Source organism: Piliocolobus tephrosceles, chromosome 6, assembly GCF_002776525.5.
Source record: "Piliocolobus tephrosceles isolate RC106 chromosome 6, ASM277652v3, whole genome shotgun sequence".
In the NCBI taxonomy this organism is placed as follows: Eukaryota; Metazoa; Chordata; class Mammalia; order Primates; family Cercopithecidae; genus Piliocolobus; species Piliocolobus tephrosceles.
In genome coordinates this window covers 49398166-49422953 of record NC_045439.1, presented here as the reverse complement: position 1 = coordinate 49422953, position 24788 = coordinate 49398166, and the positions used below count along the sequence as shown (strand labels likewise).

The following is a 24788-nucleotide window of genomic DNA, read 5'->3' as shown; positions in this document are numbered from 1 at the left end:
TAATCAACATCTCCCCATCTTTAACTTTGCTCAGCCCCTGGCAAGCACCATTTTGCCTCTGCCCCTGAGTTTGATTATTTTGGACACCTCAAATAAGTGCAATCATGCATTTGTCCTTTTGTCACTAGTTTATTTCACTTAGCATAATGTTCTCCATGTGTGTCCATATTGTCATAATAACAGGATTTCCTTATTTCCTATAGCTGAATAATATTCTACTGTATGTATATACCACACTTTCTTTATCCATTCATCTATTGATAGATATTTAGGTGTCTCCATATCTTGGCTACTGTGAATAATACTGCAATGAACACGGGAGTACAGATACTTCTTCGAGATCCTGATTTCTATTCTTTTGGATATATGCCCAGAAATGGGATAGTTGGATTATATGGTAGTTCTATTTTAATTTATCGAAGAATCTTCATACTGTTTTCCACAGTGGCTATCCATTTTACATTCCCACCCACAGTATACAAGGGTTCCAATTTCTCCCATCTTCGGAAACAATTGTTATATTCTGTTTTATTGAATAATAGCCATCCCAATAGGTGTGAGGTGGTATCTCATTGTGACTTTAAATGACCTTGTCTCTATCATAAGGAAATTGTTCTCTAGATAGATCCCTCCTAGCTGTGTTCGCAACCTTGCTGGGGCACAGATACCCCAAGCTCCTTTCCTGGAGATTCTAACTCATCAGGTCTGGGGTAAGGCCTTCAAATCGGTATGTTGCACGAGTGTCCCAGGTGATTCTTATGAGCCTACAAATTCTGGAAACACTGCCTCTCCCTCCGAGAAGAAGACCTAGGCCTTGCCCCTGCGGTGGGACACCGGCAGTTCTGGCTGGGTAAACTCAGTCCAGTAGGGACAGTGTTCACAACTGAAGCTGCAGGAATCGGCTCTCCTTTCCAGACAGCTTTATTTATTTCACTGTTAAATGTTTTAAGCCTAGTTGTTAGAATAAAAAGTTGACTTTCTATTTTAAGTTGCAAATATAAGCATACTTATCACTGATTTTGGGTAAACCTACAAGTGTCTGATTTACTACTTTTCATCTGGACCGCTGTATAACCACTGGCCGGCACTTCCATCTGGCAGCAGCACCCCGAATCCCAGGTCCTGTTTAAAATATGACAACCTTTTCTGATCCTCTTAATAATCTAAGCCAAACACTGAAAATCATTATTCCACAGCCACCAGCAGCTAGGAAAACAGCCAAAATAAACATGTCATTTGTACCATCCACTGACCATCCGCTCAATCCAGATGTTTAAATGGGTTTGTACAGAAATGTACTCTGAGTATATGCTTTTCCTTTAAGAAATCATGTTTCCCAAAAAGGACCACAGAGATATTGTGTTAAGCCAAAATTCACATACATGTCATCCTCACAGACCTCTGAGAAATGAAAATATGGGTCTGTTATTTGGGAATTTATTATACTACAATTTGAAAAGTAAACCTATTAGCCATGGTTTAGTCAAGACTATAGATTGAGTAGCCCAAGGCAATCATGGCCATTAGCATCACCCATGTGCTACTCAGTTAAGTGGCCTATCATGCATTCTCAACAAATAGTCTGTCAAGAATACAAAGACAGTAATGCCACACCACGCTCACTTACTCCCAACCTTAGAAACACTTATAGCAAAGGGCTGCTCTTAAGAAAAGGAAAACATCCCTTATGCAATACCAGGACATCTCTACTCATGAAATTACAAATCACTTCTGAGTGTCATGGTTCTGAATTCTGTTTTTAAAATCTGACCTTGAGCTAATTTGCCAATTGCTAACTTCTATTTGACTGTACAGAGCTTTTCACTTCTCTTGATCAATTTCACACATTTGCTTACATCTCTTGGCAAAAAGAGTTAAAATTATTTGATGAAAACGTTCTTGCAAGCCAGCCATTTTTCAACAATGGATTCTAGGAAGTCTTCTCTATTAGTTCCACAGAAGTGATACTTCAATTTATGACTATAAAGGAAATAACTGAGATGGGGAAGGAAAGAACTTGCATGAGTAAGAGAGAAATTAGAAAGGCATCATTCATTTAACAAAGATGGAAACTCACATCAAATGTTCCTTGACCAAGCAGCTATTTCCTTAGAACCTTTGTTTTAAAGAAGGACTCTGAAATATCACTGCTTCCTCCAAAGTCCATGAAAAAGGTACTGAATTGAAGATAAGGGTGCATGGCTCTGGGTCCAAGTGGGTTCTCACGCTGATTCTCTTTAGGTACAACTTTGGAAAATCATTTCACTTCTCTGCTTCAGTTCCATCTTCAGTCAAATGGGAGAATAAAAACATATGTCCTACCTCACATAGTAGCTATGAGGAATAACTGTGCAATTTTTCTTGAACATAGTAGACAAGTTCTAATAAACCCCAACAAGTTCTCCACAGTGACAGCACTATTAATAAATAAACTTTATCCTTCCATATGAGCCAAGTCTTTACCCCAAAACTCAACTAACTGCAAGTCCTCAATTCCTAGATTCAAATAGCGCATTGGAGTATCCTATTTTGTATAGGGCAGGGGAATTACATTCCAAGGGAGATGAGAAATGATTGAACATAGTTTAACATCCTCATAGCGGGGTGCCCTGAGATAGGCTGGTTTCCCATGAGCTCTGTTGTGCACCAAGACTCTGGTCACTGGACGGACAAACGACAGAATGTCTATTTTTCTAATAAAGCCAAATAAGGACCAATGGTAGCCCACTTTTCCCATGGTGAAGACCACAGATGTGGAAATACAACACTCTGAATTAGTCACATTAGTAGCCACATAAGCATAGAACCAAATGGCAGAGAGAAATGCTCTGAGAGCTTACCTACCCTCATCTCATTCTTGATTTCTTCCTCATTTCTTCTTGGCAAAAGCAAATAGTACCACAAAAAGAATACCTCTTAATCATAAACATGTATGACTCTGCTGGACTCAATCACACTATTTAAGACTGCAAGCATACATTAAGACTAAGAGTCAATTTAATGTATTATTTCTAGTGCATTTTTCGTCGCCAAGAATAAGAATAAAACAGAAGGTGAGAAATAATAAAACTAGGAGACTGAAGCACATAATGCAAAATACATACAAATCTACATATAATCCTAATATGCTGAGAGAACTTCTTAATGAAAATGATTTCATTCTGAGTTGCTGCTAGTTTGATGCAAATGCAGTATGTACCATGGCCCACAAGCCCATGGTTTCACGTAGGTAGAGTATAATGATGAGAAGTTATTCTTTGTTAAGATTTATATCTCTAAGTCAAGCATGCCTTGGTGGCAACAATCATTATTCTCAATGCAGGTATTTCAAACCAAGGAAAAGACACTGTGGAAAAATACAAAATATTTACTCTGCCTAATGTAGCAACTCCTACTGAAAAACATATATGCTGCATATTTATGAGTTGTAGCCCACAGTTGTGGAAAATTCACTACAGAATAAAACCAAATACTGCATGATACATTTAGTATACAGCATGCCGTTTCTGCTGAGTACAAGAAAAATCTACTACCCAGCACCCAGCAGACACTAGGACTAACGGCCTGATAGCAGCAATGTGGCAGGTTGTTCCTTTTTTTTTTTCCAGCTCCAAAATAAAAATTAGAATAGTAGCATCGTTGAATATCCCAATTAAAACCCAGTCCAATTCAAAATTCATCTTCAGAGCTGTCGGCTAAGAGCATTACTCGATCTTGCATGCTGTTGAATTCTCTCTGCTAGAGAAAGAAAACAGAAAAGCATTAAACCCTTCCTGCCGCTGAGCAAAGCTGAGAAACAGGCCCCCTTTAAAAGACACGCTAACAAATGAAGCCGAGGCAGGAGCTACAGCAGCTAATCCAGACCACTGGGCACGTCAATACCGCTCAAGCATCATTAAACTCCGTGTGCTTTATTAAGTAAATTAGATAAGCAAAGAATGTTCTGAAACTGATTAGGTTTTGCTATTGTTGGTTCCATACCTTTCTTTTATGCCTTTTGAAACCATTTCTCCTTCGGCGATTCATAACCTTAATGCTGTAGAGGGCTCCCAAGATGAACAAGGCTCCAGCTATCCCAACCCCTACAGGCACCAGCATCCCAGACATGTAACCAGCCTGCATAGAAAAGGAAACACACATTAGGACGCTAAACAGAGCACTGCCCTGGGTTTCTCATTTCTGCTGGATGGCAGCAGGTTTTTAGACACTTTGAATTATCCTGTCTGCTTTGTTGTAAGATAAAACTAAACCTAAAATACAGTAACTTTTTAGGGAGAAGGCAACAGAGAGAGAGGTAGGCCTATTTTGGGGATATTTCAAATACATAGAAGTATAGAAATAAATCAGCCAGACCTAGTGGCACTTCCAGCCACTAGCTTATGCACATTTGTCAACATCAGGTTCTGATGACAGAAATATAATTTGTATTAAAGATGGATGAAGTAAGCCTCTGAGAATGCCAGGACTACTAAAATGCTATAAATTGGAAATATCAGCCAGCATCAAGCTTAAAGGAGGTCAAAGTGTCCTCTGAAATACTGTGTTTGCTGGAGGGTAAAAAGAGGGCCTTGACAGTGGTGGTCCTCTCTTCTCCGTCTCTCTGTCTGTCTTAGCTGCATTACAGTAAGAGAAGAAAGATGAAAATGCTTGTGAGTAAAAGGGGAGGGCTTCTGAAAACAAGGAAGAAAAGGGCCTGCAAAGGCAAGGGGAGGAATGTTAGATGTCAGAGCAAAGGCAGAAAAGACAAGGACAAGGAGAGAGTGTGCACACAAAATGGATGGAGTGATTTCTGTGAATGGAATCGCCTTCCCAACAGACAAGACAAAGTTGGAGGTTGGGAGGGAATTCCGAATGTCCCATCCCCAAAGAAAGGAAGTGGCAGAGAAAGACACAAAGATCACTACCAACAACAAGATACCTCCAAAAGATCCTGAAAGTGTCAAATTCATCTATGTTTCCAGTGTCTCCAAGGTGTCACTATGGATACTTTGGTCCTCAGAGAGCAGGATGATCCCTGAACTTGAGTAAGTACCTCAGGACCTACCCAAGCTTAGGGCAAGGCCATTGTACTCGGAGTGATCCCTACACCTTGGTCAATAAGACTCCTATGGGCTAACAGGGTATGTACTAACCTATAGCCCTTTCATGGGGGAACACAGATAATGGTTTACCTCCCAAGAAGCCCCTCCTAGAAGCCTACCCATATAAAATACATAAACAATTAAAATTGTTCATAAGTCTATTCATTTATATGACTATCTTTTAAATTTCTAACACAGCACAAACTGTTTTTAGTATTTTTCAATGTGAGCCAAAAACAGAGCAGGACAGAGGATAAAAGTTTTCCTGAAAGTGCTGAAGTATGTAGGCTATGATATTTTCCCAACATTTCTAGCAGGACATCCAAGGAATGCATCAGAGCTTATAAAACGGCAGCACCTTCCTCTTGTATTCAGCCAGCTCCCTCACTGTTTCTGCCTCCCAGAGTCTTAACTTAGGGCAAAATATGGAAATTTTTCCATTAATTTGAGAACAATACCACTGTTCCTCAGCATACTAAGTATTTTTCCCCAAGAAACAAAGCCTAGTCATTTTTCAATAAATTAATATGCTTTGTAGAAGCCCAAACTTTTTCTAAAGTTCTTCCAAATCTACTTAAGGCTTATAAAAACTCTGTAATTTTCCATGTGGGAAAATACTGAACAACAGCAAAGCATTGGTGCTCACACAAGAACTGTGAATTATTTTTAATTACCATTCCCAGTTTATGGAAACACATACATGTTGAAATATGATAACCTTTAATGGTTTATGATAACCAGATGATTAGGCTTTTCATGCAGAGTAACATTTGAACTTCTGGAAGGTCAACGTGATCAGCCTCTGTGGAGGTCTCCTCATACTCTGTAACTTAATCCCACACCAACAACATTGGTATTCTCAAGTATGTCACCATTTCCGCATTTCTCATTGACACACTTAAGCCTTTTACTTATGGAGCTTTATTTTTTCAAATTGACATATATATTTGTAAATGACATACAAAACTGTACGTACTCATCATGTACAACATGATGTTTTAAAGTATACTTTCATTGTGGAATGGTTAAATTTGGCTAGAGCTCTCAATTATGTAGATTTCACAAAAATTCAGTTACATCTCTCTTTTTTGTCTCCTCTATTTTATTTTCCTTTTTGGGGGGCATCCGCCTTGCTTTGAAATTACAAGTAAATTACAAGATGGGAGCAAAGCAATGTACCATCTTAAGATGTAACTTAACTATTCTTCTTTCCAAACTGACTAAGGGAAAATACGCTCTTCTGTTAGAATTGCTCATGGCTTGATTTCTTCAGCAATGAAAAGAAATAAGACAATATGCACACAGTTTTAAGTTATAAATTCTACCTAATACTTTTTTTCTGTTCCAAATCATTGCATATACACGTACCCCAAGGACACCCTGAGAAAGACACAATTGCACCAATGTATTATTCCAACCCAGAATGCATAACCTGAATCGAATCATGAGGAAACATCCAACAAACTGAAAATATACTCTGTTTTTTTTAAAAAGACCTTGTTCTTTAGCAATGTTCATGTCATAAAAGATAAAAGATGGCTATAAAAATGTTACAGATTAAAGGAAATTACAGAAACATGACAACTAAATGTGTTACATAATCCTAGAGTGGATTCTTTAAGAGAGGAGAAAAAATGCTCTTATAAAGGATATTTTGGGTTTGTTGAAAAAACTGAAATATGAATGCTAGATTCCATAAAAGTATTATATCGATATTGAATACACTCCAGCTAATAACTGCACAAAGATCTGCTTAAAATATACCCTCATTCTCAGGAAATATACACTGAAGTATATAAGGGTAAACAGGCCACAACACATGCAACTCATCCTCAAATAGTTCAGGAAAAAAGAGAAGAACGTGGCAGCAAATGATAAAGCACATGTGTTAAAATGTGAACAACGGGCGCATCCAGGTAAAGGTGTAGGAATGTTCTTTGTACCATTCTTACTCATGTATCTCATCTGTAAATTTTAAATTATTTCCAAATAAAGTTTTAAATTTTAAAGTAAATTACAAGTCAAAATATTGCTAAATATACTTGTTTTTGTTAGGCTTTGAAGTTTTGTTTGTTTGAAGTCAATGAGAAAGGTATCCTTCCTTCTTAGGATGACATATTTGTTCAGAACCTCTGTCATCAAGAAAGCCATAGGAAACCAAATGATATGTTGTACTGCCTAAAGTCTGCAGAACTGAGACAGCATCCTTACGATTTCTGTGCAATGGTTGTTCTCAAACTCCAGCATGCATCAGGATCACCTGCAAGAGTTGCTAAAATGCAGACTGTTGGGCCCCATTCCCAGAGTTCCTGGGAGATAGGTCCACGGTGGAGTCTGAGAATTTGCACATCCAACAAGCTCCAGGTGATGCTGATGCTGCTGGTCCAGACTATACATTGAGAATTGCTGCTATAAAGTATAGTCTGGGCCATTCATTTTCTGAATGGTTTCCTTAAGCTAGAAGAAATATATTGGTTTTATTGATGTAACAACAGGCCTGGTCTTTATTACACAATTAAAATTGTTACGCATCCTCAGTTTTGAAAAGCAATTTAGATGCTGAAAAGGTATACTAATGAGTAGCCAAGTTAAAACTTGCCTAACAAGGATCACCAACTTGAACACTTGGCCAAGAAGACAGTTAATGATGGAATTAATACAGGAACTGTCCTTCAGTATCCATTCTTTTCTTCTTCTATAGTAAAGGAGCCTCCAATTTGGGAGTGGGAACAAAATAAAGATGACTTCTTGCCTACTGGGAAGCTGGGTACAACCATGTGGTAAGTTTCACCAAGAAGATCATGTCAGTGGCAGAAGAAAATTTCAAGATATGTTCTATAAAAGGGGAGCAGAGCCCTTATTCTTCCCCTTTAAGAATGACAGACTGCTTTTACTCTCCCTTTTAAAAAGAAAGGGGTGTCATTAGCCTCCCCCTTTTTCCTCCTTCCTCTGACTAGAATATGCACATAGCTAAGTCAGAAGTGCCATCCAGGATCATGAGGTCACCTTGGGGATGAAGGTCACAAATGGTGGAGCATCAAATAGAAGAAGCTTGGGCCCCTGTCACTGTGTCACTCCCCACTAACCTGTGACTATCTCAGACTTAAAAACAGGAGACAATAGGGGCCAGGCACAGTAGCTCATGCCTGTAATCCCAGCACTTTGGGAGGCTGAGGTGAGCAGGTCAGATAAGGCCAGGAGTTCAAAACCAACCTGGCCAACATGGTGAAACCTTGTCTCTACTAAAAATACAAAAATTAACTGGGCATAGTGGTACCTGTCTGTAATCCCAGCTACTCAGGAGGCTGAGGCATAAGAATCTCTTGAACCCGGGAGGTGGAGGTTGCAGTGAGCCAAGATCACTGCACTCCAGCCTAGGTGACAGAGCGAGACTCTGCCAAAAAAAAGAAAAAAGAGAGAGAGAGAGATAACAAACTTCTATCTTGGCTAAGCCATTGTCATTGGGGGTGGGGGCGGATTGGCTGTCATTCACAGCTGATCTTAATCTTAATATAGAAAGACTAAACTACAACAACAAAAGGAACAATTCAGAACTTTTGAAAACACCACCCTTTCTAGAATCCAGCTAACCAACAGAGACTCAATACTGAAACAATTAAATGAAGCTAACCTGACAGAGTGTCCTGGCTTGCCTGAAGAGCCAGGTTAGGCATGTAGTTTAGTTTTCAGTTCTAAGGGATTCTGTGACTTTCATCAAAGAGACAATAGTTTTGTATTCAAACAGTTTCTGAAGATAATGACTAACAAGACTTTAATAGATGATGGATGGATGGATGGATGAACGGATGGATGGACAAATAGAGAGTGAGGAAGATATATGTATACATGTGTGTAAGATCTATGTACATGTATCTTCTCAAACTTCAGCATGCACCAGGATCACCTGTAAGACTTGTTAAAGGAAGATATATGTACATATGTGTGTATATACATATAAAATATACATATCAAATTATCATGTAATCGTTCAACCATGGAAGAAGGCAGGGAATATGGGGAAGATTTAAATGAGTCCCTCCAAGAGTCGAAGATGAAGAGATAGGCACATATGACAGTCACCACTGGAATCCAAAATTTGCTTCCTACAATTTTTTAATTAAAATATACTGAAAAAAACACTACAGAAGAAAGTGATGAGAAAGCTTGGAAAACTTCAAAATAAGCCAGAAAACTAGGGGTCACGCACAAAATTATTTCTCTTGATAAAAAGGAGCAAGAAAAAGGTACCAAGATTTTGAGACAAGATAAGATTAAAGGGTTCATAGGAATAAAAATATACAGCCTTTCTCTAAAGCTGCACAGATTATTTTAAGGGAATGGTAAAGCTATATATACATGCAGATAAGAAATTTAACAATATCAAATTTCAAAACAGGTTACCTGACAAAATTTATTCTCTTAAGACTTTTTTTTTTTTTTTTTTTTTGGGTCTCTTTGTTAAATAACTCAGGATACTTTCTATGGAAACAATGATATATGAATTCCTAGGTTAATACAACAAATCCTGTTGAATTTTCATTGCATCATATTTTTCCCTGAAAAATAACAGGAAACACTACCAATGTAAATATATCCAGTTCTAAACTTTTGAACTTTTCTTCCCCTCAAGTGTTTCTCAGTCCATCTGATCGCAGCCCACCTCTCCTCACAATTGGACCCATTACAAATATCAAAATGGCCTCCACTGACCTCAACAGGCTTAAAATTTTTCAATGTCACTTTTAATTTATATGAACATAAAATAGTCTCATTCTCAAAAATTATCTGTGCTAAATTTTACTTAGAAGCAGAAATAGTAAGGAGAATTCATACAATTACATAAATTTATTTGCAATTGAATGTATTTTTTAATATTAAGCTGTAGTAAAATAATATTAATAATTCAAATATGAGGGAAATTGACTGCAGCTAATAAAAAAGATATGGAATGCCATCAACAGAAATATATTGAGACTGGTGAATTGAAGGTAACTCAGTATCTGACCACTGAAAAGATTTCCATTTAGCTGAAATCCCAATGAAACCTGAACTGGGCTGTAATAATGGGATCTGACACAGGTTACAACAAGGAATTCAGGACTCCATCTATATCTTTATGAGTAATTCAGTTTAAAATTACCAAGTAACCAAAAGCAAAGACTTGGAGAGGGTTGAAAATCAAAAGAAAATAAACAATATCAACCTGGAAGTTAACGTTGTCAATCACTATGTAGATGGCAGAATTAATGCAAAAAAAGAAAATCTTTTTCTATAGTTGGCCATTCCAGGCAGGTCAGCTCATCAATACCTAGTAAGTGGCAGCACTGTGATAAACTACCCACCTAGAGAGTTTCATATTGGGAAAAAAAAAAAAAAAAAAAAGCCAGGAGGAATGGAATTACAATCCTGAAATTCCCCGAAAAGAAACTTCACCTTGACATGTCAATGATATTATTCTGTTGAGCATATCAAACAAGGTAAATTCTGATACTTTTATATGAGTGAATGGTACTCCAAAGAATAAGGTGTCTCCTGTGTTTCAAAAGAAGGGATTTAAAGGGAAGGCCTTCTTTTTTGCAGGGTACTGCAAGTGGCCCTGAATCTTTAGATAGATTACCAGAATCAGAATAATAAACTAAAGCGCCACTACTCTGAAGATCTTTTGCTTAACAAAGCTATATGCCCCTAAAAATAAATCCAATGGAAGAAAATACTTTTCTTACCTTGTCTTTTAATTTTTCCATCCAGCTTCTCACTAGGAAAAAATAAGATAATAAAATGTAAATAACCATTTTTACTTATATTTCATGGTATTGACTTAATTTGACAGATTGAAGAGTTTTTTTGTATTAAACACAGTAAAAGGATTAACAGTATAACATAATGACAATAATGGTCTTGTTTTTATTTCTACTTATTTAGAAATGCAAAGGAGAGCACAAACATCCCTCATATCATTATTAGATAAATGGAGAATATTTTTGTTTGCTAAATGTTTTTTCTATTATTATTGAATGATTGGTGGGGAGGTATGGGCAAAGTGAAAATCACCTTTAAAATGTCATTTTCATTTATTCTCTGACACTTTTTCTTTGGCTTTATTCCTCATCTTTCTCAGTTTGTAAGCTCAGTGGGAATGCTGCACTTGAACCAATATCAGACGGCAGAGATTAAGGTAGGAAGGGAAAATAAGCAAGCCCAGGCTGCCCAGAGCTGGCTCCAAAGAGAAGCAGTTGCAATCATATTTGAAGAAGCAAGGATTGGACGAAAGGCAAGAACAAGAAGTATTTCTGAAAGACATATAACTTGTGAATGGTACCATTCTATAGCAATACAACCACTATGAAAAATAAAAGCAATGACCAAGTAATATTTACAAAGCCAACTGAAAAAGACTGATCAACTATGAAATTGTATGTAGACCACAGTTACAGCCATTTGGGAATACATAAATAAGCCAAGAGTAGAAGGAAGCATCAATTTCATTTTTGAAATACGTGTTAGAATGGCCATGTTAACGTTGGTTTGAGTTTGCTGGAGGTTTTTTTTTTTTTTTTTTTTTTTACCCTTAATTACCTTTCAAAGTCATAATAATGTTTCAAAATTGAATGAAGATTTACTTTTAAAAGCATCAGAAAGGAGGAAGAAAAGACAAATATATTCTCATTTTACCTTTATTATCAAACAAAAGAAATAAGTGTAAAAAAACTCTTAAGATTTCCTGGAATTTTCTCTGCTTTTGAGAAGCTTCAACAGATAGGAAGGAAGGAAACAGAGTGGAAAACTTTTCTTACGAAGAGTCAGCTAGTTAATATCTCAGGTTTTGCAGAGCGTATAGTCTCTGTCACAACTGTTCAATTCTGTTCTTGTATAACACAAAAGTGGCCATAGATGACACATAAATAAATAGGTTCAGCTATGCTCCAATAATCTTTATTTATGGATATTAAAATTTGAATTTCATGTAATCTTCAAATGTCATAAATACTTTTCTTTTCATTTTTTTCAACCCTATTAAAATGTAAAAAGCATTCTTTGCTCAGGGGCCACACAAAACCAGGCAGCAGGCTACATATGGGCCATGGACTATAGTTTGCTGGCCCCTGGCATAGATATACTTTAACCAAGTCATCGGTGCCTCCATTTACAATCTGACTCTAGTAATAATATATCTGAAAATACTGCTGATGGCTGGCGTGCACACAGCTCCCGCCCTTACAAAGCATGACACATGCATTGCAGCACTTGAACAGCAAACCAATGACAAACATGAGAGTCAGATCAGATTATGCTCAGGGAAAAGATGAGGAAACTGGGGCTCAAGAGAAGCTAAGAGACTTGCTAACGGTTAACCAGTGAGTAAAGAATCATTGGGGCCAAGCACGGTGGCTCACACCTGTAATCCCAGCACTTTGAGAGGCCGAGGTGAGTGGAGTTTGAGACCAGCCTGACCAACATGGTGAAACCCCATCTCTACTAAAAATACAAAAAATTTAGCAAGGTGTGGTAGCAGACACCTGTAATCCCAGCTACTCAGGAGGCTGAGGTAGGAGAATCACTTGAACCTGGAAGGCAGAGGTTGCAGTGAGCCAACGTCACACAGCCTGGGCAACAGAGCAAGACTCCATCTCAAAAAAAAAAAAGAAAGAAAGTAAGTCATTGGAACTCAAATCTAATTTTAAAAACCCAGGAGTAAGACTTTTGAACTACCGATTTCTTTTAGTGATACTACCACAGTTCTCCTTCAAGTTGAAAATGTGAAGATACCTTTGACCCTTCTACCTCCCTCGGGTCCTGGCTTTAATCTCTCATGCAGAGCCCTTGTCAAGACCTCTCTCTTGTCCTTCCCTCCCAGTTCCCTCTGTCTCAAAGGGATTCAGACAAAGATGGTGGTGATCAATCAGGATAAGAGCAGGGTCATGGGGAGATCAAAAGAAGAAAGTCTAGGAACCTCTTGAATAAGGCCAGGGGTTAGCGATTCTAGGAGTGGTTCCATGGAGAAGTAAGATCCACCACTGATCCACTGAGTGAATTTGGAGAAACTCTGGACCCATAGCTTCCTTACATAGAGAGATGGCAACATCTGTCTTGCAAGATTGTTGTGAAGATTAGAAATAACACATGCAAAGTGTTTAGTATAGAAATCTAGGGCAGGAGGGGAAGAAAGGTAAGTAAAATATGAGTATTTTGTAAATATATTTCACTTAAGCCCATGACATATATTTAAACAGAAGCAAGATAATGTTTCCAATTCATTCATTCAACAAACATTATGTACATTGTGTTTGATCGGCATTATGCTCTAAAGTCAGTAGATATTATAAAACTAATTCCACTGAGAAAGGGGTTAGGCCACCAAGTCTATGATGAGAAGTGGATGACAAGCAGCAAGGTAGGGACTGAAAGAGTGAAGAACAGAGCAGGAAAGCCAGTTGCTAGAGTGCAAGGCAGAACCCACCATGCTTTGAAGCAAGATGCTTGCAATCAGGGACTCACTTGGGTATTATACAATAAATAGGGCAAATCAAAAGAAAGGTGGAGGCAGGAACGTTAATATGAGTACCTAGTGGAGGAAGCAAGATGGTGCAGGATAGGCATAGCCTGGAGAAGAGGAAAAGGAGGCAAAGACCAACCCAGGGTCCAAGGTACTGATAGGCTTGTGTACTGTAGGAAACTCATCGCCAAGAGAAGCATTTTAACTTAGGCCTTATCAACTCAGGCTTACTGGTAAACTGTCCACATCTTAGGTTCTTAGAGTAAATTTCACAGTCCTACTTTGGATGATTATCTAATGAAGTAATTCTCCACTGAAGGCAAGAAGGCACATCAGTGCAAGATGTTTACATGTGCACAGATATCTGAAGGAGCACGTTCCTTTGATCTAGTTCAGCAATTCATAACACAGAGTGGGAAAGGCAGGCAAAATATTCTTGGCTGGTGAGAGAGGATAGTGAGTATTCTGGTGTGCATAGGTCTAAAAAGGTTGAGGAAACACTATTCTTAGACTGTGAGCTTGATGATGTTTCCCCATCTAAGAACACGAGATCCCGGAGGGCCATGCCTTGTGCTTCTCAGGTATCCGCCAAGGTCCTCTGCATAATATTAAACACTCAGGTGCTTAATATGTATTTTTTCTTCTTTCAGAAAATATTTATTTAAGTGAGTTTACAATCTTTGAGTAAGCCTGATTCTCATTCATGAGGATCCTGTAAACAGTTTTCAGCAAAACATTCAAGTCAAAATAAATATAAATTTTATGCAATGAACATTTTAAAACTTAAGGGGTAGAAAATGATAAGAGAATGCAATACAAGAAGAAAGAAAATTATAAAGAAATATTTTTAGTTAAAAAAAAAAAGATGATGTCCAGACACACTGGTACATGCTTGTAATTCCAGCACTTTGGAAGGCCAAGGCAGGCAGATTGCTTGAGACCAGTCTAGGTAACATAGCGAGACTCCTATCTCTACAAAAAAAAAAAAAAAAAAAAAATTAAATTTAAATTAAAAATATTTAAAGATAGTTATTTATAAACAGGAAAACTGACAACTGCAATTTTTAAAAAATAAAGAAACATCACAGTAATTAAAGAAGTATGAACAGATACAGCTTTTCAGAGCTACAGAGGGGGAGGGGAGATTTGCAATCTATATCAAAAGCTTTATTAAGGTTAAAATGTTTTATACAAAGCTCCAGTTATAGAAGACATGTATCTTAAACAATCATGAATATGCACAAAACTTTTCTTTAAATCATGTTCACAAAATATTTATACTAGAAAGGAGTATGTAAACAATATTAATATCCAACAAGACAGGATTGGTTTAAACACTCAAGGGAAAACAAAACCTTAGGTTATGTCTACAGAGTATTATATGAAAATAAAATTATTTTTAAAATACTTAATGGCAAGATGTTGTTCAACTTATATATTGCAAAGGAAAAAAATAGTGTAGTATAATGTGAGCCTGAGTTTGTAGATAAAAAATAGTACGTGTAAAATTTGAACAATGCACATCAAAATGCTAACTGAATTAATCAATTCAGTTGACTGATTAATTGGGAGAATTAATGGTAGAATTATGGGTGATTTTTCTTTTATCCTCTGTATTTTTAGGATTTAGCAAATCACAATTTCTCACTACTTTTAAATTAAGAAAAAAACACATTTTACAACAAAACTCCCCAAATTTCCATAAACCTTCGCAAATTAAAGTTGATAGTAGATTGCTGATGGTGAACACAAGAAGTTACAGCCTTTCCACTTGGCTCACAGCTCAGCCCACAGCTACAGATTCACTCTAATCCCACTGTTTTGTTATCGTTCTTGAAATTTTATTTAATGCAAATCCAAGAGCACAGTGCTATAATAAGACCTCTGGTCTCCTTCTAGTAGAGAGAAAGGTACACAGAAAAGAAAGTAGGCACGAATGAAGGTCATATATAACAAGCCCACAGCTAATATTATACTCATTGGTGAAAAGTTGAGGGCTTTTCCTCTAAGATAAGGAACAAGACAAAGATGCCCACTCTTGTCACTTATGTTAAACTTAGAAGTGGAAGTCCTGGCCACAGCAAATAGGTAAGAGAACAAAATAAAAGCCATCCAAATTACAAAGGAAGAACTTTGGCCAGGCACAGTGGCTAACACCTGTAATCCCAGCACTTCAGGAGGCTGAGGCAGGCAGCTCACTTGAGCCCAGGAGTTCAAGACCAGCCTGGGCAACATAGCAAAACCTTGTCTCTACAAAAAATACAAAAATTAGCTGGGTGTAGTGGCACACCTGTAGTCCCAGCTACTCGGGAGGCTGAGGTGACAGGATTGCTTGAGCCCAGGAGGTTGAGGCTGCAGTGAGCTGTGTTCATGCCACTGCACTCCAGCCTTGACAACAGACCAAGACCCTGTCATATAATAATAAAAGGAAGAACTTAAATTGTCACTGTTTACAGATGACATAATCTTATTTATATAAAAATATAAAACTAAAAACTCCACCAAAAAAATGGTTAGAAGTTATAAACAAATTCAGTAAATTTGCAGGATACAAAATCAACATGCACAAATCAAGAGTTTCTATATCCTACCAATGAGTTATCTAAAACAGAAATCAAGAAAACAATTCCATTCACAATAGCTACAAAAAAAGAAATACTTAGGCATAACTTTAATCAAGGAGGCAAAAGACCTGTTCACTAAAATCTATAAAACATTGATGAACAAGATTGAAGGAGACACAAATAAATGGAAAAATATCCCATGTTCACAGACTAGATTAATATTGTTTAAATGTCCACATAACCTAAAACCATCTACAAATTCAGTGCAATCTCGATCAAAATCCCAATGACATTTTTCACAGAAATAGAGAAAAACGATCTTAAAATTTCTATGGAACCACAAAAGACCACAAAATAGCCAAAGCAATCTTGAACAATGATGACAAAAAAAAAAAAAACTGGAGGCATCAAAGTACCTAACTTCAAAATATATTACATAACCAAAACAGTGTGGCATTGGCATAAAAACAGATACACAGATCAATGGAACAGACTCGAGAGCCCAGAAATAAATTCATGCATTTACCATCAATGGATTTTCAACAAAGGTGCTAAGAACACACAATGGGGAAAGGACAGTCTCTTTAATAAATTGTGTTGTGAAAACTGGATATCCACATGCAAAAGAATAAACTTAGAGCCTCATTTCACACCATATACAAAAATCAACTCAAAATGAATTGAAAACTTAAACGTAAGACCTGAAATTATAAATCTACTAGAAGATAATATAGGGGAAAAACTTTATGACATTTGACATGGCAATAATTGTTTGGCTATCACTCCAAAAGCACAGGAAAGAAAAACAAAAATAGACAACTGGGATTTTACCAAACTAAAAAGATTCCATATAGCCAAGGAGCCAACCAACAGAGTGAAAAGACAAGCTATAGAATGGGAGAAAATATTTGCAAACTATATATCTGATAAGGGGTTAATACCCAAAATATATCATGAATTCGTACAACTGAATAGCAAGAAAACAAATATGGGGGAAGGACTGAATAGACATTTCTCAAAAAAAGACATACAAATGGCCAAAAAGTCCATGAAAAATGTTCAACATCACTAATTATCAGAGATACGTAAATTAAACGTACAATGAGATATCAATTCACACCTATTAGAAAGGCTATGATCAAAAAGACAAAAGATAACAAGGTTTGGCAAGATGTATAGAAAAAGAAACCTTGTACACTGTTGGTGGCAATGGAAATTGGTACAGTCATTATGGAAAACAGTATGGAGGTTCCTCAAAAATTAAAATAGAACTATCATGTGATCCCCCAATCCCACTGGGTACATATTCAAAGGAAATTAAATCGGTATGTTGAAGAGATATCTGCACTCTCATGTTGATTGCAACACTACTCACAATACTTAAGATATAGAATCAACTTAAATGCCCATCAACACATGAATAAAGAAAATGTGGTACTGTATATATACACAGTGGAATATTATTCAGCCATAAAAAAGAATAAAATCCTATCATTTGCAGCAACATAGATGAGCCTGGAGAATATTATGTTAAGTAAAATAAGCTAGGCACAGAAAGATAAATATCACACGATCTCACTTATATGTAGAATCTGAAAAAGTATAACTCACAGAAGCAGAGAATGGTGGTTACCAGGTGTAGGAGGGGGACACGTTGGAGAGATATTAGTCAAAGGATACAAAATTTCAATTAGATCAGAGAAATAAGTTCAAGAGATCTATTGTACAACACATAACTATCGCTAATTGCAATGTATTGTATTCTTGAAAATTGCTAAGACAGTAGATTTTCAGTGTTCTTACCACAAAAATGCTAACTATGTGAGGTAAGACTAATTATGTTTTTAGCTTGATTTAGCCTTTCTACAATGTATACATATTTCAAAACATCATGTTGTTTTGAATGTCAATTGTCATGTTGATAAATATATACGATTTTTATTTGTCAATTAAAGACTAATTTTTTTATTAAAAAGTAGTCATGGGTTATTAAAACAGATCCTCTCTCACGCTCACCAGTGCCCTCTTGTGTAGATGAGTCCCAGGTGTAGCAGCTTGCCACTCTCCCAGTTTTTCCACTGAACAAAAAGGGTGTGAAGATCAAAGACGCAGCTGCAGATAAAATAACATTTCCACCATCCTGGCCAACAAGGCGAAACCCCGTCTCTACTAAAAATACAAAAATTAGCCGGATGTGGTGGCATGAGCCTGTAGTCCCAGCTACTCAGGAGACTGAGGCAGGAGAATCGCTTGAACCCGGGAGGCGGAGGTTGCAGTAAGCTGAGATCACGCTACTACACTTCAGCTTGGGTGACAGAGCGAGACCCTGTCTCAAAAATAATAATAATAAAATAGAATTTTAAAAAATAAAATAACATTTCCATGCATCCTACCAATTGCAAGACTGATTGGTTTTAATGGGCTGAGGCTGAAAAGTATCCCAAACTGTTTATTTAGAGGAGTATGTTTAATTTTGATTTATTTCCAGTAATACAGTTTTATGAACTATATTTATCCCAGATATATGCATAAATTCCCTTTTACTAAAGGGGAAGCGATGGGAGCCAGAAGAGATCCAGGATTTGTCTGAAATAATAATAAAGATTTGTTGAACACCTCACAAAAATTTTGCAAAGTAGATATTATTATCCCCTATTTTACGGATGAAGAAAATGAAATTCAAGTAGTGCTCAGAGTCACACAGCTAAAAAGCAGCTGATCCGATATTGAAACCAGCCCTTTATGGCTCTAAAACCTGTTCAGTATACCCATGGGTCACTCTCGGGAGGGGTGAGGGTAGGTGGGCCAAGGAGACCTTATCACAGCCCATGGGGCTTTCCTGAGCTCTGGAGATGGGGCATACTCAAGCTGGGGGGTGGTGCGTATTAGCTCACCTGGCATTCCGACTCCTTCACCTTCTCCTCCCCATTCCCTCTCTCTGACGAATGTGCTTCTCTTTCTGCCTCTATGTGTGTCTCCCTCCATCTCTGTCTCTCATTGTGTCTCTGCACATCACATTGTGATTTGTGTCTTTCTGTCCTTTCTCTCCCTTCCCTTGTCTCTTTCTCTCTGACTCTGTGTCTGGGTGTCTGCCTGGTTCTGTTGCTCTATCTATCTTTCTCTCCCTGTCTCTCTCTTCCTGTCTGTGCTGTGTGTGGGGTGAGGGGACTCTCTTTGTATATGTCTTTCTCATTCAGAGAAAATAAACTGGATCTCTTACTTCCATGTTCGCCAAGGACTTTTCCAACTCAGTCCTGTGTGCCAGGGTAGCAGCATCTTTAACTCTCCATTGGGAAACAGCCAACTGAGTGGCAGAAATCTTAGGGTGAAACTTAAAACTCAGAATGAGCAATGCTGAAGAGAGAGAGAATGATTTATTACAAGGTGCTGGCTCATGTGATAATGAAAACTGAGACTTCCCAAGATCTACTGTCTGTAAACTGGAGATCTATGAGAGCCACTGGTTTAGTTCCAACCTGAGTCCAAAGGCCTGAGAACCAGGAGAGCTCATGTAGTCCAAAAGCCTGCAGACTCAACATGTGGGAAGAGCTGGTGTTTCATGCCAGAAGACAGAGAGAAAAAAAACAATGTCTCAGCTTTCAGGCTGTCAGGCAGGAGGAATTGCCCCTTTTCATAGGGCAGTTGGACTTACTGTTCCATTTAAGTCTTCAATGGATTGGATGAAGCCCACCCACATTAGGAGGGTATTTACCCAGTCTACAGATTCAAATGCAATATGGTTTGACTGCATCCTCACCCAAGTTTCATCTTGAATTGTAACTACCACAATCCTCATGTGTCTTGAGAGGGATCCGGTAGGAGATAATTAAATCATGGGGGGTGGGTTTTTCCCATGCTGTTCTCATGATAGTGATTAAGTCTCACAAGATCTGTTAGTTTTGTAAAGGGCCATTCCCCTGCACATGCTGTCTTGCCTGCTGCCATGTAAGATGTGCCTTTGTTCCTCCTTAGCCTTCCACCATGACTATGAGGCCTCCCCAGCCGTGTGGAAATGAGTCCATTAAACCTCTTTTTCTTTATAAGTTGTACTGTCTCGGGAATTTCTTCATAGTAGTATAAAAATGGACTGATACAAAATGTTAATCTCACCCAGAAACACCCTCACAAACATGACCAATATAATGTTTGATCAAATGGGCACACATGGTCCAGTCAAGATGACATAAAATTATCCATCACAGAGTGAGACTGGAGGTCAAGATCACAATCCTGGTTCCCCAATATTCAAAAACAAGCCAGAGGAGAAAGTGACAGAAGAGACAGGTAGGGAATGATCAGAGAGGCTCAGAAACCTGGACTGTTTCTGTTTGAAACAACTGTTTCATATAAAACAACCCAGAAGAGCTTGTTCCAAGCATTTATGAGGACATTTTCACATTTCATTGATCAAACAAATCCTTTGTTCGGGTTCAGCTAAGCCCATTGTGTTCCACTCATGTGCCGTGGCCCACTGCGGAGGTGTCCTGCACACTGCTTTCATCACATGCAGGCTTGAGGATCAGAGCCTGAGGTGTCCCCTAGCCACGGAGCCTTCAGTGGGTTAGCCAGAAACAAAGAGCAGGTATCACCTAGGAGCCATCTGCAACCAAGGAGGGCTGCAAGTATATTAATACACTGGTATAGTATACTAGTTTCCTAAAGCTACTATAACAATACCACAAACATAGTGGAATAAAGCAACACACATTTTTTATCTTATATTTCTGGAGAGAGAAAGACCAAAATTCAGACTCATGGCCTAAAGTCAAGGTGTCAACAGGGTTAATTCCTTCTAGAGGCTCTAGGAGAGAATCTGTTTCCTTGCCTTTTCCAGCTTCTAGAATCCACATGCAATCCTTGGCTCATGGCCTATTCCTCCATCTTCAAAGTTAACAACATAACATCTTCAACTCTCTCTCTCTCTTTCTCTGTCCCTACCCCCACCCTCCAAGCTCTGCCTCCCACTGTCATATTTTCTTCTCTGACTCTAACCTTCTTAATTCTCTCTCAGAAAGACCGTTGTGACAATCTCCCCATCTCCAGGTCCTTAACTCAATCACACCTGCTAAGTAGCTCTTGCCATGTAAGGTAACATATCCCCATGTTCCAGGGATTAAGAGGTAGACATCTTTTGAGGAAGCCACTATTCTGTCTCATTACATCAGTTAAATCCCCTTGTTTTCCTTATTCCTGACATGTATTCTACACAGTTTCCCAGAGAATCCCCAGCAGCAAGGAGCTCTAGCAGTAATCCACTGATTAGCATCTCCTCTATTGGCTTTCCACCCTCCCCACCTTAAACTCCTTATATCCAATCTTGTCACAGGGTCTACTTTTAGGGAGAGCTCAAACTAAGACACTAGTCTAATTCAGTCACCATATAGGCAAGCTGGCCCTTTGCCATACCAATTTCATTTATTTTGTACATTAAAACCAACCACAGACATACCTTGGAGATATTGTAGGTTCAGTTCCAGACCACTATCATAAAACAAATGCTGCAATAAGATATGTTACACAAATTTTTTTGTTTCCCAGTGTCTGTAAAAGTTATATTTGCACCACAGTATAGTCTAGTAAGCATGCGATTGCGTTATGTCTAAATAAACACATCCATACTTTAACTAAAAATACTTTATTACCAAAAAATGCTAATGATCATCTAAGCCTTCACAGACTATTTTTGCTGGATGGAGGGTCTTCCTCAATGCTGATGGCTGCTGACTAATCAGGTGGTGGTTGTTGAAGGCAGGGGTAGCTGTGTCAATTTCTTAAAATAAAACAACAGTGAAGTTTGCTGCATTGAATGAGTCTTCATTTTATGAAGGATTTCTCTATATATGCAATACTGTTTGAGAGCATTTTACCCAGAATGGAAATTCTTTCAAAACTGGAGTTAATCTTCTCAAACCCTGCCACTGCTTGGTCAGCCAAGTTTGTGTAATATTCTAAGTCCTTTGTTGTCATTTCAACACTGTTCACACCAGGAATAAATTCTATCTCAAGGAACCACTTTCTTTGTTCATCCATAAGAAGCAACTTTTCATCCATTTAAGTCTTATCATGAGATTGCAGCAATTCAGTCACATCTGCAGGTTCCATTTATAACTCTTATTCTCTTTCTATTTCTAACACACATGCAGTTACCTCCTCCAATGAAGTCTTGAACCCCTCAAAGTCATCCATAAGGGTTAAAATCAACTTCTTCCAAACTCCTGTTAATGATAATTTGTCCTCTTCCCATGAATCATGAATGTTCTGAATGGCATCTAGAAAGATGAATCCTTTCCAGAAGGTTTACAACTTACTTTGGCCAGATCCATCATGAATCATTACCTATGGCAGTTACAGCCTTATGAAATGTATTCCTTAAATAATAAGACATGAAGGTTAAAATTATTCCTTGATCCATGAACTGCAGAATGGATGTTGTATTAGTAGGCATGAAAACAACATTAATCTCCTTGCACATCTCCACCGGAGTTATTGGGTAACCAGGTACATTGTCAATGAGCAGTAGTAATAATTTGAAAGGAATCTTTTTTTCTAAGAGTAGGTCTCAACAGTGGGCTTAAAATATTCAGTAAAACATGCTGTAAACAGATGCGCTGTCATCCAGGCTTTGTTGTTCCATTTACAGAACACAGGCAGAGTAGATTTAGCATAATTCTTAAGGTCCTTAGGATTTTAGGAATAGCCAATGAGCACTGACTTCAACTTAAAGTCACCGGCAGCATTAGCCTCTAACAAGAGAGTCAGCCTGTCTTTTGAAGCTTTGAAGCCAGGTACTGATTTCTCTCTTGCTGTAAAAGTCCTAGATAACATCTTTCAATATACGACTGTTTCATCTACAATGAAAACCTGTGGTTTAGTAGCCACCTTCATCAATGATCTTAGCTAGATCTTCTGCATAACTTGCTGCAGCTTCTACTTGCCTTTGTACTTTTATATTATGGAGACAGCTTCTTTCCTTAATCCTCATGAACCAGCCTGTGCTAGCTTCCAACTTTTCTTCTACAGCTTCCTCACTTCTCTCAGCCTTCACAGAATTTAAGAGAGTTAGGGTCTTCCTCTGGAATAGACTTTGGCTTAAGGGAATGTTGTGGCTGATTTGATCTTCTACACAGGCCGCTATAATTTTCTCCACATCAGCAATAACGTTGTTTCTCTCTTATCATTTGTGTGTGCACTAGAGCACACATAATTATCAATTTTCTTCAAGAACTTTTCCTTTACATTAACAACTTGGCTAACTGGTGCAAGAGGCCTAGGTTTTGGACTATTTTAACTTTCAACATGCCTTTCCCCACTAAGCTTAACATTTATAGCCTTTGATTTAAAGTGAGAGATGTGTGTTTCTTTCTTTCACTTGAACACTTAGAGGCCATTGTAGGGCTTTTAATTGCATTAATTTCAATATTGTTTTGTCTCAGGGAATAGGGAGGCCTGAAGAACAGGAGAGTGATTAGGGAATGGGCAGTCAGTAGAACAGTCAGAACACACACATTTATCAATTAAGGTCACCATCTCATATGGATGCTGTTGGTGGCACCCCAAAAGAATTACAGTAGTAACATTAAAGACCACTGATCACAGATCACCATAATAGATAAAATAATAATGAAAAAGGCTGAAATATCAAGAGAATTACCAAAATGTGACACAGAGACACAGAGTGATCCCATGCTATAGGGAAAATTATACCAACAGACTTGTTGAGTGCAGGTTGCCACAAACCCTCAATTTTTAAGAAATGCAGTATCTACAAAGTTCAATAAAGTGAAAGACAATAAAATGAAATGTATCTGCACTAAAATGAACAGAATCAGGCATATAAGGAAGGCAGGAGAACTGGCCAAGTTCAAGGTAGAAGCCATCTCTGTTTATCTAAATTAATTCTAACTGAAGAATTTCAGGCTACCTGAATTTATAAAATATAGCATTCCCGTATAGCATTGTGTAAGATATACTTCATAGATAGGTTCCTTAGGTTCCCATTGAATTTTGAAAGAGTTATAGTCTCTTTAATAGAAAATTTTTCAATATCGCATCTTTCAAGGTGGGAAACTTGTTATCTCAATCAATGAAAAGAGAAATGTATGCTCCACCTAAATAAATGAAATATCAGAGCATAGTTCTTTGTTCAAAGCATGTGTAACTAAATCTCAATTATGGTATCTCTACAGTGTCAAGAAATAAATGGAGACCAGCTCTTCTTCTTTCTTGTTATTTAACCATAAATGCTATTTCTAACCCAAGAAATGAAGTTTTTTTCCAACTTATATAACACATTTAAGAATAGCAAAACTTAGTAAGTTTTAAGTATTATCTGCATGTTTTTAAAGAATCTTGAGTTTTTCTAGCTATAGATTATTCTCTAATGATGCTAAATTTACCTGCTTCAAAATCACACAGAAACTGTCTATAATAATTTGCTCTTCACGTAATTACAGAACAAGACTCCAATAAATAGAATGACCCACTTCTTTGCACAGAGCTAAGTGAACATTAATCATGTATCTAAGAAGCAATTAATTCTGAAAGCTCTGCACTGATATTTACAAAGAAGGGTGCAAAGAGCCCAGATACCCTAATCTCTACTTTCAAGAAATATTAAGAATGTCTTTAGTTAATTGCAAGTTTAGGAAT

The 24788-nt window shown here is 37.7% G+C and overlaps 1 protein-coding gene across 1 annotated transcript in view; it reads right to left on the bottom strand.

The window, feature by feature from the left end:
• Nucleotides 1-2981: 2981 nt before the first annotated feature.
• Nucleotides 2982-24788, bottom strand: part of ARMH4 (armadillo like helical domain containing 4) — a 155945-nt gene continuing 134138 nt past the window's right edge. The window contains exons 6-8 of the mRNA XM_023231328.2: nucleotides 10805-10836; nucleotides 3982-4116; nucleotides 2982-3738 (exon numbers count right to left, since the gene is read on the bottom strand). Of these exons, the coding sequence (XP_023087096.1) occupies nucleotides 3670-3738; nucleotides 3982-4116; nucleotides 10805-10836 (236 nt within the window). The 3' untranslated portion in view covers nucleotides 2982-3669. The remainder of the gene's footprint in view (nucleotides 3739-3981; nucleotides 4117-10804; nucleotides 10837-24788) is intronic.